Source organism: Cervus canadensis, chromosome 11 (assembly GCF_019320065.1).
Source record: "Cervus canadensis isolate Bull #8, Minnesota chromosome 11, ASM1932006v1, whole genome shotgun sequence".
NCBI lineage: Eukaryota > Metazoa > Chordata > Mammalia > Artiodactyla > Cervidae > Cervus > Cervus canadensis.
Genome location: NC_057396.1, coordinates 72,855,023 through 72,869,258, shown reverse-complemented (window position 1 = coordinate 72,869,258; position 14,236 = coordinate 72,855,023). Strand labels below are relative to the sequence as shown.

Sequence of the window (14,236 nt, the reverse complement as noted above, 5' to 3'; positions counted from 1 at the left end):
CACTCCTAACTTCTATCTCTGAGTGGTCACCCATCCACTTATTGTTTGCATGATATTAAGTCACTAAACCTCAGTTTCTTCTTGATTAAAACAGAAATTTTTTAAGAGAATCATAGGTTTTTAGATATAGAAGTAGTTTGGGAGATTATCTAAAGCAATTCCTTTAACTGTGCCAGATTACATTTCTAAAAATCCTTGCCTTTGAACCAAGGATATTATTTTAAGACACATTTCGCAGATAAGGTATCATGTGCATTTGATGAATTCAGGCTGATAGTTCTCACTCTCACCCTAGATAAAGGCTGTAAGAAATATAACTTCCTTGCTAATCGCTTCAGATTCTGGAAAAAATAAAGCCAGTGTGTCATCTACAAGATAACTTCTGAAGTGTAAGAAGGAATGCAAGCTCAGACAAATGAAGTTGGCTTTCGAACAGAGTTCAAAGTCCTCGACAGTGTCTACTCTGTGATGCCTTCTCCAAAACACCAATATTCCTCATATTATTAATGCGCATGTTGATTACTTTATCAAACTCCATTCTCTTTTCAGCCTATAAGAGGGACTAGTTCTTAAACATTCAATAGGTGCTGTAATCAATTGTGACTTATCAGAATCTGGGAGAGAAAAATAAAATTTTACGCAGGAAAAGAACACACCTAGGCATTTATCCCCATAAAAACTGATGCTGACAGAAAAACCTGGACAACTGTATTCATAGAAACATTATTCATAATGGCCAAACACTCGAAATAACAAAAACAATTGAGCAAACTGTGGTATAGCCATACCACAGAATACTATTCAGTAATAAAGAGGAGCAAAATATGATACATGCAACAATCTGGCTGAGTGTCAAGGGTGGAGTTGTTAAAAAAAAAAAAAAATCTCAAAAGGTCACATACTCTATGATTCCATTTATAAAACATACTCAGATGGCAGAATTTTAGAAATGGAGAAGAGGTTGCCTGGGATTAAGAATGTTGGGGAAGAGGGTGGTGGCGTTATTATAAAAGGATAACACACAGGAGATCTTTGTGGAGATGGAATAGTTTTGTATCCTGATTGTGCTGGTGGTTAAATAAATCTACATGAGTGCTAAAACAATACAGAACTACACACATAACAAACCAATGTCCATTTCCTGCTGTTTTGTGTTGTCTAGAGCAGTGAACTGGGGTCAAACTGAGGGAAACATACAGGAGAATTCTCTGTGCTATCTTTGAAGCTTCTTGTGAATATTTATTTCAAAATAAAAAGGCTTTAGAAAAAAATGAATAGAAAGTTAGAGGAAGGGGAAGTGAGTATAGACCCAAAAAGAAAAAGAAAAACTGAAGAAGGGAGGTACACATCTTGGACATGGAAATAATCATGGTGATTCCAGCAACACAATCACACAGAAATATTAAGTGTAGTGTGTGCAGGAGATGTGTTGACAGAAAACGAATGCCATTGCTCCCAGATAAGACATCTTGAAAAAGATTGTGCTTAACAGGAAATTAATGAAATAAAAGCAACAGACCTCCTGTGGTCTCAGAGGCAACGGAGCTCAGTAAGAAAAGACCTGGAGGGGAGGGATTTCAGATTAGTCAAAAAAAATCATACCTAAGTAGTGAAATGTTTCAAGAATTCAGTATTTTGTAAACACAGAGCTCATTTCAGGTCATTTATACTCATGCTTGCTTTCACTCAAAGAGGGAAACAAAGCATTTTAAGTGTCAAAATAAATTAAGGTCACAAAAAAATTCTGTGAAGATGCAACTAGAATATGCTCATCTATGATCTCAACCAACTCAAATTATTATGTGAAAACAACAGTTTCTGACTGTCAAAATGCATAGCACTTTATTTTTCCCAGTCTTGCCCAAATAAAATATTCCAGTTCAGAAAATTCATGATCTTTGGACATGAGTAGCATAAGTTCAAGTTAGCTGATTCAGAGGTTTGTTTTCGACATATAATATTCCAGTATATGTAATGTGAAGACATTAAGACCCAGAGAAACCAACCGAGGTCTCATCATTCTAACATTCTTGAGACCATATGTCTTAAAGCACATTCAGCATCTCTATGCCAACTACAAAATTCAAACAAAGTGTACATTCAAGTGAGGTCATTTAAACCAAAAGACAAAGATGAAACACTCTATTTCTACCAAATTATCCCTCATAATGAGCTTAAAGATAATGCTTTCCTACACTTCTAAACTCATCTTCCATGCCTGGTTTCCTGATAGCAATTTGGCAAATTTCATTTAAAAAAAAAAAGAAAAGAAAAGATAAAAAGCCCTATTGTGACAACCTAGAGGGGTAGAGTGGGTGGGAGGAAGGTTCAAAAGGGAGGGGACATATGTATACCTATGGCTGATTCAGGTTGATATATGACAGAAAACAACAGAATGTTGTAAAGCAACTATCCTCCAATTAAAAAAAAATAAATTAAAACAGACATGATGAAAACTATTTAGTTATGTCAAAATGAATTATGAAATTAACATTCCCTCATATGAAAATGAATTACTCTACAAATGTAGACATGCCATTTTTCTCCCAGCTTCTTCATGTTGACTAGGAGGATAGATAATTTACTGATACCATCTTGAAACTTGGACCTTCTTAACAGTACTTTAATGAATTCATTGACTCAATTCTGTACAACCTTCAGCAGAGCATTTTCTAAAGAGCTGTTGTATAAATTAGCAATAGCTCCCACAAGGAATTGGAAGCTCAGGAGATGAGGCCTATAGAGAAGAAATTAAAGTTATTTTATAAGAAAATAATTTTGGGACTTTGAATCAAAGGTACTTGCACAAATTAAAACTACATCTCCGTTTGGAACCACCTGTCCCCTTTGAAATTCCAATTCTGAACCTTCAACTATCACATAATTATCACCGGCCTTTGACATTGTGCAGTTTGAGAATGCAAGATAAAGTCCTGCTTCAGAGAGACTACAATCAGAAGGGGAGTCTGGGTCCACAGCAGCACTAGGGACCCAAAACTGTTTCGTGAGGTAAACTAGAAGAGTGGGATCATTGTAACTTAAGTTTTGGAAATAGTCTCTTGGACATAAACAATCTCAGAAGGTGGTTAAGGTATAGGTAAATAAAAATAAGGTGGACTGATGGTATCTATATAGCAGTGGAGTACTAAAATTTGGACAACATCTTTGAAAGACAAAATTAGTACACACTATATATATGAAAATTTCAAAAATAAGAAAAATAGGATTGGACTCAAACTTCAAAACATTTCAACATTAGGTAAAAAATTCTTACTCTAAGCAATGAAGAATCTTTCAAGGTGTTACAGAAAACAGATAATGTCTATTCACATAAACATTGCCCCAGGACATTCATCTTGTCACAAGAGATGCATACTAGGCATCCTTCAAGAGAACACACTGGTCGTAGCAAACACCTTCTTCCAACAATACAAGAAGAGACTCGACATATGGACATCACCAGATGGTCCATACCAAAATTAGACTGATTTATTCTTTGTAGCCAAAGATGGTGAAGCTCTATACAGTCAGCAAAAACAAGACTGGGACTGTGGCTCACATCAAGAACTCATTACTGCCAAATACAGACTTAAATTGAAGAAAGTAGAGAAAACTACTAGACCATTCAGGTATGACTTAAATCAAATCCCTTATGATTATACAGGGGAAGTGAGAAATAGATTTAAAAGAGCACATCTGATAGACAGAGTGCCTGAAGAACTATAGATAGAAATTCGTGACGCTACACAGGAGACAGGGAGCAAGACCATCCCCAAGAAAAAGAAATGCAAAAAGCAAAATGGCTGTCTGAGGAGGCCTTACAAATAGCTGTGAAAAGAAGAGAAGCAAAAGGCAAAGGAGAAAAAGAAAGATATTCCCATTTGAATGCAGAGCTCCAAAGAATAGCAAGCAGAGATAAGAAAGCTTTCTTCAGTGATCAACGCAAAGAAATAGAGGAAAAAACTACAATGGGGAAGACTAGAAATCTCTTCAAGAATATTAGAGGTACCAAGGGAATATTTCATGCAAAGATGGGCTCAATAAAGGACAGAAATTGTATGGGCCTAACAGAAGCATAAGATATTAAGAAGAGGTGGCAAGAATACACAGAAGAACTGTACAAAAAAGATCTTCATGGCCCAGATAATCACGATGGTGTGATCACTCACCTAGAGCCAGACATCCTGAAATGTGAAGTTAAGTGGACCTTAGGAAGCATCACTACAAACAAAGATAGTGGACATGATGGAATTCCAGTTGAGCTATTTCAAATCCTAAAAGATGATGCTGTGAAAGTGTTGCACTCAATATGCCAGCAAATTTGGAAAACTCAGCAGGGGCCACAGGACTGGAAAAGGTCAGTTTCATTCCAACCCCAAAGAAAGGCAATGCCAAAGAATGCTCAAGTTACTGCACAATTGAACTCATCTCACATGCTAGTAAAGTAATGCTCAAAATTCTCCAAGCCAGCCTTCAACAATATGAGAACTGTGAACTTCCAGATGTTCAAGTTGGTTTTAGAAAGGCAGCGGAACCAGAGCTCAAATTGCTAACATCTCTTGGATCATCAGAAAAGCAACAGAGTTCCAGAAAAACATCTATTTCTGCTTTATTGACTATGCCAAAGGCTTTCACTTTGTGGATCACAACAAACTGTGGAAAATTCTTAAAGAGATGAGAATACCAGACCACCTGACCTGCCTCCTGAGAAACCAGTATGCATGTCAGGAAGCAACAGTTAGAACTGGACATGGAACAACAGACTGGTTCCAAATCAGGAAAGAGTCTGTCAAGGCTATAAATTGTCATCCCACTTATTTAATTTATATGCAGAGTAAATCATGAGAAATGCTGGACTGGATGAAGCACAAGCTGGAATCAAGATTGCCGGGAGAAATATCAATAACCTCAAAATTGCAAATGACTCCACCCTTATGGAAGAAAGTGAAGAACTAAAGAGCCTCTTGATGAAAGTGAAAGAGCAAAGTGGCTTGAAACACAACATTCAGAAAACTAAGATCACAGCATCTGGTCCCATCACTTCATGGCAAATAGATGGAGAAACAATATAAGCAATGATAGACTTTCTTTTTGAGGTCTCCAAAATCACTGCAGATGGTGACTGCAGCCATGAAATTAAAAGACGGTTGCTCCTTGGGTGAAAAGTATTGACCAACCTAGACAGCATATTAAAAAGCAGAGACATTACTTTGCCAACAAAGGTCCATCTAGTCAAAGCTACGGTTTTTCCAGTAGTCATGTGTGGATGTGAGAGCTGGACTACAAAGAAAGTTGAGCACTGAAGAGTTGATGCTTTTGAACTGTGGTGTTGGAGAAGACTCTTGAGAGTCCCTTGGACTACAAGGAGATCCAACCAGTCCATCCTAAAGGAGATCAGTCCTGAGTGTTCATTGAAAGGACTGTTGCTGAAGCTGAAACTTTAATCATTTGGCCACCTGATGTGAAAAAAATTGACTCATTTGAAAAGACTGTGATGCTTGGAAAGATTGAAGGCAGGAGGAGAAGGGGATGACAGAGGATGAGATGGTTGGATGGCATCACCGACTCAATGGACATGAGTTTGTGTAACCCCAGGACTTGGTGATGGACAGGGAGGCCTGGTGTGCTGCAGTCCATGGGATCGCAAAGTGTTGGACACGACTGAGTGACTGAACTTGACTAGGCATCCTTCAAAGAGATTTTAAGGTAATTTACTCATCTGTAATCTCATAGGAGCCCAATGAAGTAGATTACTGCAAAATCCTAGATTCTCCCAACTGTCACCACTACCCTCACATACTTTCTACTCTTGCAACAAGTAAAGCAAGATTCTCCCTCATAAACTTACTCTCTTCCTTCCATTTACAGTGTATCTCTAACTGATATCTGCACAATTTTCTCCTTCACTTTATTCAGGTGTCTGCTATAATATGCCCTCATCATGGACCCAACTCAGTGGAAATAAAAAAAAAAATCCTCCATAAGAAAATGCTAGATAGCTAAACATTAAAAAAGGAAATAGAGTTAATGTTTTCATCTTTTTGAGGATTCAATAGATGTAATACATTTCCTCTAAAATCAAGGGCAGTCTCCAATACTGTGATACATGATCTCATGAGAAAGTAAAGTGCAGAGAAGGAAGGGAGAGGAGCAGAAAGGAGCAAAGGAAAGGGAGTAAAGGAAATGGAGAAAAGCATAAAATGTTACTTGGGGAGGCTATGGCCATGCTGATATTTTGAAGAGTAAAAGAAAAAGAAAACATTCTTAGTTTCAAAATTCTCCTGTAACAACAGAGTAAGTAATTTATAACAACCTTAGTCCCTGGTGGCTCAGCTGGTAAAGAATCCACCTGCAATCTGGGAGACCTGGGTTCGATCCCTGGCTTGGGAAGATCCCCTGGAGGAGGGAAAGGCTACCCACTTCAGTGTTCGGGCCTGGAGAATTCCGTGGACTGTATAGTCCGTGGGGTCACGAAGAGTCGGACACGACTGAGCGACCTTCACTTTCATAGCTACTGGAGTAGAATAAAGAATTGTCAGGAGTATATGCAGTGAACGTGAAGTTGCTCAGTCCTGTCTGACTCTTTGCGACCCCGTGGACTGTAGCCTGATAGGCTACTCCACCTGTGGGATTTTCCAGGCAAGAATACAGGTTGCTGTTTCCTTCTGCAAGGCATCTTCCTGACCCAGGGATCGAACCCGGGTCTCCCACATTGCAGGCAGACTCTTTACTGTCTGAGGCACCAGGGAAGCTAGACTGGAAACTAAAAGCAAATAGAGACAATAAAGGTCAATAATCCATTGAACAATCAAGTGAACATTCCAATGATGAGTGATGTGACTCTTAAATCAGCTTAGGGTAAGAAGACATGAATGAGCAGAATAATGAAAGAAACTGATCCAGAGAGAACTAGAATAGAAGTATTTCCCTAAGCAGTCTCTCTTTCCAGTTTGCTAAGAAGAGATTATAGTTATGATGTAAAGTAACTATGTGTTTTATTCACTCACCCATTTAGCACTTTCTCCTGAGGATTTGCCATGTGCCAGGTACTCTTCGTTTCTGTGCAAACCACACGTGATGCTTTCTCCTCACAATTTTCCCCCAAGGTCTTCAGTGAACTGCTTATAAAGGGCTAAAATGCCATCCCACTTTCTTTTAATCTTTTTTTTAACAGATTTGTATTGCCATGATAAATCACAGAGTTGAAAAACCTTCCAGGTAATATCCTGAAGGATTATACAGGGAGATCATATCCCTAGAAGGAAAAACTAGAAACTTGAAGGATATCATTGCTAGGAAGCTCTTTCTTTTGGTCAGTATGTGAAAAGATAGCATTCAGGTTACCAATGGGTAAAGGGGGAAGGGATAAATTTTGAGATGGCGTTGACAAATATACACTACCACATATAAAATAGTTAATTAATAAGGACCTACTGTATAGCATAGGGAATTCAATACTCTGCTATGGCCTATATGGGGAAAAAGCTAAAAAAGAGTATATATGCATACATATATATGTATATGTATAGCTGATTCACTTTGCTGTACAACAGAAATTAATGCAACATTATAAATCAAATATATTCCAGTAATACTAAATTTTAAAAAGATAGCATTCATAGAAACTTTGATATATTATATAGAATCATAGAACTTTAGAGAAGGCAGTCATTTAGATGGCATTGAGTCTATTCCCCTTTTTACAAATTAAGACATCAAGAACCAGAAATGATATAGGATTTATCTGCTTTTAGTCTTCTTAATATTTGGTGACCTTCTTAGGCCAAATTTGGTTTTTCTTTTTAATAAACACTTCAGTCATTCCCTGTAGCTCAAATTGTAAAGAATCTGCCTGCAACACAGGGGACCAGGGTTCGATCCCTGGGTTGGGAAGATCCTCTGGAGAAGGGATTAGCAATCCACTCCAGTATTCTTGCCTGGAGAATCCCATGGACAGAGAAGCCTGACGGGCTACAGTCCATGGGTCTCAAAGACTCAGACATGACTGAGTGACTTAGCACACACATACGCATTCAGTCACTGCAACATTTAAACATATACCACCTCAGGGAGCAAGAAGTGTTATGAAAGAAAGAAGGAATCTCAGTTCAAATGTCACTGTCTGTGGCAGACAGTATAGTGGAGGGGATCAGCACAAGGCTGGAACCAAAGGGATTTAGAGTTAAATGCTGACTCTGCTCTACTTTCTCTGTTTTCCCTGGTGGCTCAGATAGTAAACCGTCTGCCTGCAGTGAGCGAGATCTGGGTTCAAGCCCTGGGATGGGAAGATCCCCTGGAGAAGGAGATGGCAACTCACTCCAGTACCCTTGCCTGTATAATCCCATGGACAAAGGAGTCTGGTGGACTACACTCGGACACAATGGAGCAACTTCACTTTCACTTTTCACTTACTGCTTCTTTTTATCTACAGATATAGCTTTGTATTACTAACGTATGTTAAAAAGTAATAAAGAATACTTAACTCAGAGAGCTGTTTTTGAAAGAGTGGATTAATATATTAAGTGCTCACTAAAACTCACTGCTGCTTTTTTTCTTTCCTCTAGTAGGTTTTTCGCAAATCTGAGGTCACCATTCATTTCTCGTTCGCTGTGATTCCATGGCATCATAACATACCTTTATTCAAGAATTTCAAATCACAATATTATTTCCCAACATAAAACAATGTGAGCTTCCCCAGTGCTTATCAGAGTACTTGGTGGGAGGGGGAGATGTGCTAGATACTTGAATAAATAAATTAGAAGAAAAGAAAATTAACATTATAATTTCAACCATACTTTCACCAATTACACATCATCCCTGGATGGTATCATTGTGCAATTATGAAGACAATATATATGTCTGATTCTCACCAAAGAAATATGGAGAGAGCAAGCATACCAACAAAAGTACAAACAACAATAAAGTCAGTAACGCAATCTTAGGTGATGCTGTGATCTTACTGGAAATATGAGCTTTGGGCTGGAGATAAGATTCAAGAACATGCCATCTTGTCTTCAAATACTGAAAGAGCTATTATGACAAAGGGTTGTTATGAACAACAGTGGTTTCACTTTTTTCTTTGAGCAGCCTCAAAAGACAGATGGTGTCGCTGAGGATTTCAGCCATAAGATCATTGACTTAAGCTAAGAAGGTAAGGATATTTTCCACCTTTAGAAAATTCCACAAGAGAGAGAGTTGCTTTTGGAGGTACAAAGATCCACGATGTTTTAAGGGACCCAGTCAGGCAGTGATTGGATGGCAATTTAACAACAATATTTCAGAACAAATGAGGAAAAGGAGCTGAGAAATTTATCAGCAGGACTTGAGTTTCTGTCATCTTATTAAGTATGTTATTCTAATTCAGAGTAACAGAATTATTTTATTTTCTCAACTCTATCTGAACACAATTCAAGACATAATAGATACAGAGCCTATTAAGATGGATAAATCCCTAATCAGTGTTTTCGACTCATCCAAGAGGAAAAGGAAAAGACGGATGAATTATTTCAAATGACCAACAGGAAGTCAAGGCAGAGGATGCTGTGAAGTCATCCGAGCCCCGGAAGTCTCAGTACTCAGCGTGTGAGTCAGCTACACCCGCATCACTTGGAAGTGTGTCGGAAATGCAGAATTTGAAGCCCCGCTCCAGTTTAACTGAACCTACATTTTAACAAGATCCCCAGATGATACATACACACATTAAATATTTAAGCACAAGTATAATCACTTGGATTTCCCTACATGTGAACTTCCCAGTGAATCACCTGTGTAAACAAGGGCACTATGAAATGTCATTGTCTTATGACATTGAACAATGTTAAATACAAAATCGAATTCCCTTTATAGCATAATTGTGGCAGGTCAAAGTATCTGCAGTTGTATATTTCATCTCTGCCATAAATTATCTGTTGGAGATCCATATGATTGTGTTTGCTGTAGTCAAATGGTGACTGTCACTTAGTGATAGTTCTTACAGAAGTCTAAGCTTCCAACAAAAACATGAGTCATTTCAGATTGTATTTGTATTTGCTGGCAAATTAGTTCATATAATATAGGAAAAATAATGAAATACGGTTTTTAAATAATCAGTTTTGACAAAGCATATGTCAAAAAACCACCAGCAATGGAATACCAGTCAAGTTACATCTCTAGATCCTCATTAAAATGGAGAGATTTATGAATATTTTAACAACTCAAATAGGCCAAATTAACATGCTATCCATGTTTAAGAATCACTTGTTTAGTGTGAAGCATACAAGAGAATATCTAAGTTAAGCTGTTCTATTTGGAGGATTTTAAAAACTAATTTTGGCCAAGTACTCATCATATCATTTTATGAATTTGGCTTCTCAGCGAACTCACCTCTTTGGTAAAGTCCTTTATTCATCTATTTTAATTACTTCAGAATGATACCAAAATGTGTGGACTTCCAGCCTCAGACGAGAATAATTGTCTCTAACACACTGTTCTTTAAGCTTCATGAATTCTGACTGTATTCCCTTCAAGATGGGTGACCTCTGTCCTGACTCACCTGGGGTCTCCTAACTCACACGTATGAAATAATTCCTTGCCCTTTTCTGGCTCCCGTACGGCACGGTATGATGCACATGTTTTCCTTGAAAGTTTTGAGTCAATTGCACTTGATGCCCGAAGAACCCTGAAACTCAAGGGTCTACATCCATAGAAGAGAAATTAAAGTGAAACAGATATAGAGTTTGACCCAATATTACCTCACAATGGGACTTTTTTCTCAAAGGAAGATCTCTAAAGAAAAAAAAAATACTCTCATCTTGGGGCCATCTTTGAGAAGTGAAGTAGATTTCTACTGAAAAAGAAGCACTGCATGCTGAGATAAAAACTCACGGTTAAAAAACTATTTCTGAAAGTAGATACAGATTGTTTTGGGAGATGGGACATAAATGAGGGAAAATCAAATATATAACACTAACTATACACAACGCTTGGGAATATCTCACTTTAGGTTTATTTAGACCGACTAGGGAAAGTCCATCCAGTAGTCATGTGTAGATGTGAGAACTGGACCAAAAAGGCTGAGCACCAAAGAATTGATGCTTTTGAACTGTGGTGTCAGAGAAGACTCTTGAGAGTCCCTTAGACTGCAAGGAGATCCAACTAGTCCATCCTAAAGGAGATCAGTCCTGGGTTCATTGGAAGGACTGATGCTGAAGTTCCAATACTTTGGCCACCTGATGTGAAGAGCTGACTGATTGGAAAAGACCCTGATGCTGGGAAAGGTTGAAGGTGAGAGGAGAAGGGGACGACAGAGGATGAGCTGGCTGGATGGCATCACTGACTCGATGGACATGAGTTTGAGTAAACTCTGGGAGTTGGTGATGGACAGGGAGGCCTGGCGTGCTTCAGTCCATGGAGTCCCAAAGAGTTGGACACGACTGAGTGGCTGAACAACAACAGGGAAAATCCCCAGTTGAGGAATGGGCCACTTGCCAATATACTTTTAAGTATATAATATAGTCATGCTAAGTTGCTTCAGTCATGTCTGACTCTTTGCAACACTATGGAGTTGCAGTCCACCAGGTTCCTCTGTCCATGGGATTCTCCAGGCAGGAATAATGGAGTGAGAAGCCATGCCCTCTCCCAGGGGATGTTCCTGATCCAGGATCAAACATGCATCTCTTGTGTCTCCTGCATCGACAGGCAGGTTCTTTATTACTAGCACCACCTGGGAAGCTGTTAGGGGTCAAAACTTATTTTCAAATATATCACAGCACTTGGTACTTCTAGGAGAAACTAGTTAATCAAAGCCTAACCTGACAGGGTATTATTAGAGTTTAACTGACCTGTGGGAAGAGAGAGGCCAACTTTATCTTCCTCTGAACTTCCACATGGGGGAAGGGAAATACCCAACTCCAGCCCACTCTAACCTTCTTATGCCAACTTATGGGGGGTGAGGAGACCCTGTGAAACAATTGTGAAGTTTACAATTCAGATACCTCAGTTCACTAAAAGACTGAGACCTAATCATAGGACATAGAACACGTCTCTTCCCCTCACACCTCACATCACAGTTACTAGAGACCCATTTACAGCAACTCCTTTTACTCAGCACACCATGTCTGGCTACCAAGAAACAATTACAAGGCATACAGAAAGGCAAAAAATACAACTGGACAAGACAGAGCAAAGGTCAGAACCAGAACCGGCAGGGATATAGGAGTGATAAGACCAGGAATTTAAATTGGCTCCGATTAAAATGCTAGAGATCAAATACACTGTGACAAAAAAAAAAAAAATTTTGATGAGATGATTAGTAGACTGGATGTGGCTGAGGAAAGGATCAGTGTACTTGAGAACGCAATAGAAACTTCAGAAACTGAAAACAAGAGTGAATGAAGACTGAAAAACAAAAACAAAAACAAAAACAGAATGGCTAAGGACTGTGGAATAACACAAAAGTTGTAACATATGCACAGTGGTAATATCTAGAGAAGTATTTCAAACAAAATGACTAGGAATTTCCCCACTAATATTAGACACCAAACCACAGATCCAGGGAACTCAGAGAACACGAAGTGGGATAAATGCCAAAAATGAATAATAACTATACTTAAAATTTTCAAACTATGAAAATCAATAGTAAAGAAAAAATCTGGAAAGAAGCCAGGGGCAAAAAATATCACCTACAGAGAAACAAAAGTAGGGATTACATCAGAGTTCTTCTGAGAAACTATACCTTATGAAAATTAAGCACCTCCTCCCAGGTATCAGCATTGCCAATCAGGTGATTTCAGTGTGTGGCTGCCATAACTGACATATAATTTCCCTGCTACTGATGTTGAGACTCACTCTTTAAAAAAAAATAATAATAATAAGGAGAACCGCTTACAGACTTATAGCGTGAACAAAAATGCAGCTCCAACTGAATTTCTGTCACTTCCTAACGTGAAGAATCAGCTACAAACATTTCTCACTAATAAAAGCAAGCAAAATAAAAATGATCTTAACAAGCAACACGTTACACTTATAAAGTCTGAAGGAAAAGAATATGATGCTGTAAGGGAAAAATACAGAATGGCTCAAATGAGATTGGAGAGTTAGGGTTATTCTCAGAATGAAAGTCACATTAGCGAGTTTTTTTTAAAAAGTAGTTATCCATGTAAATATGGTACAAAAAGTATTCTAGACAGAAAATACGTTAGGATTTCAGGACAGCAACAGCTAGAGCTAGAGAATACAGTTGGTTTTGAATATATTTGCATATACTTGGGGAAGGAACACAGAGGCATTGAGAAAATTCATAATTATCATTTGTTTCCTATTGTTCTTCTTTCAATCCCCTTTCAAAAGATGTTGCATCATAAATATTTAAGAAAAAATTAAACAGACAGGAAATACTTCAGGTGTCATATTAGGAAATGGAAATCTCAAAAGGTAATGTGATTTGTGATATGCTATATAACAAAGACACAGAACAGATGGATTTAAGGCAAAATTTGATGGAAAAGAAGCTGTTGATCTTTCTAGATAAAACCAGGAAGAATGTATGTTTCCCCTTGTCACACCTAAGTCCAAGTTTTAATAATTCTTTTTTTTTAATATTTGTTTTATATTGGAGTATGTTTGATTAACAATGTTCTGTTAATTTCAGGTGTACTACAAAGTGATTCAGTTATACACATATGTATATCTATTCCTTTTCAAATTCTTTTCCCATTTAGGCTATTACAGAATATTGAGCAGAGTTCCCTCTGCTATACAGAGGTCTTTGACGGTAACCCTTTTAAACTATATGTTAAATGTAGTAGTGTGTATTGGTCAATTCCAAACCCCCAAGTTATTCCTTGCCCCACCTACCTTTCCTCTTTGTTAAACCATTAAGTTTGTTTTCTAAAAGACGTGAGGTATGTTTTTGTTTTGTAATTAACTTTATGTGTATCATTTTTTTACATTGATGCCATATAAGTTGATACCTATGGTATTTTGTCTTTCTCTCGTGACTGACTACACTTACTTGATAATTTCCAAGGTTAGTAAAATGATGTTGAAAATTTTTACAAGACTGACAATTAGTGATGATAGTTTTATATCTGGATAAATTTAAGATAATATTTTGTATGCCATTCAAATTTCATATTTGCATTGTCATGTGTTCTACAACTGTTCACTCACTTTCCATTGCTCAGCTTTTACCAAGGTCCATGAAACCTTTATTAATGAACTCTGGTGAACTTTCCCTTATACCATTTGATTTTCTGGG

At 37.8% G+C, this 14,236-nt stretch overlaps 1 protein-coding gene across 1 annotated transcript in view; it reads left to right on the top strand.

The window, feature by feature from the left end:
- The first annotated feature begins 11,318 nt into the window (after window positions 1-11,318).
- Window positions 11,319-14,236, top strand: part of LOC122449356 (olfactory receptor 5W2-like) — a 9,341-nt gene continuing 6,423 nt past the window's right edge. Inside the window, exon 1 of the mRNA XM_043480870.1 lies at window positions 11,319-11,328. Coding sequence (XP_043336805.1) covers window positions 11,319-11,328 — 10 coding nt within the window. The remainder of the gene's footprint in view (window positions 11,329-14,236) is intronic.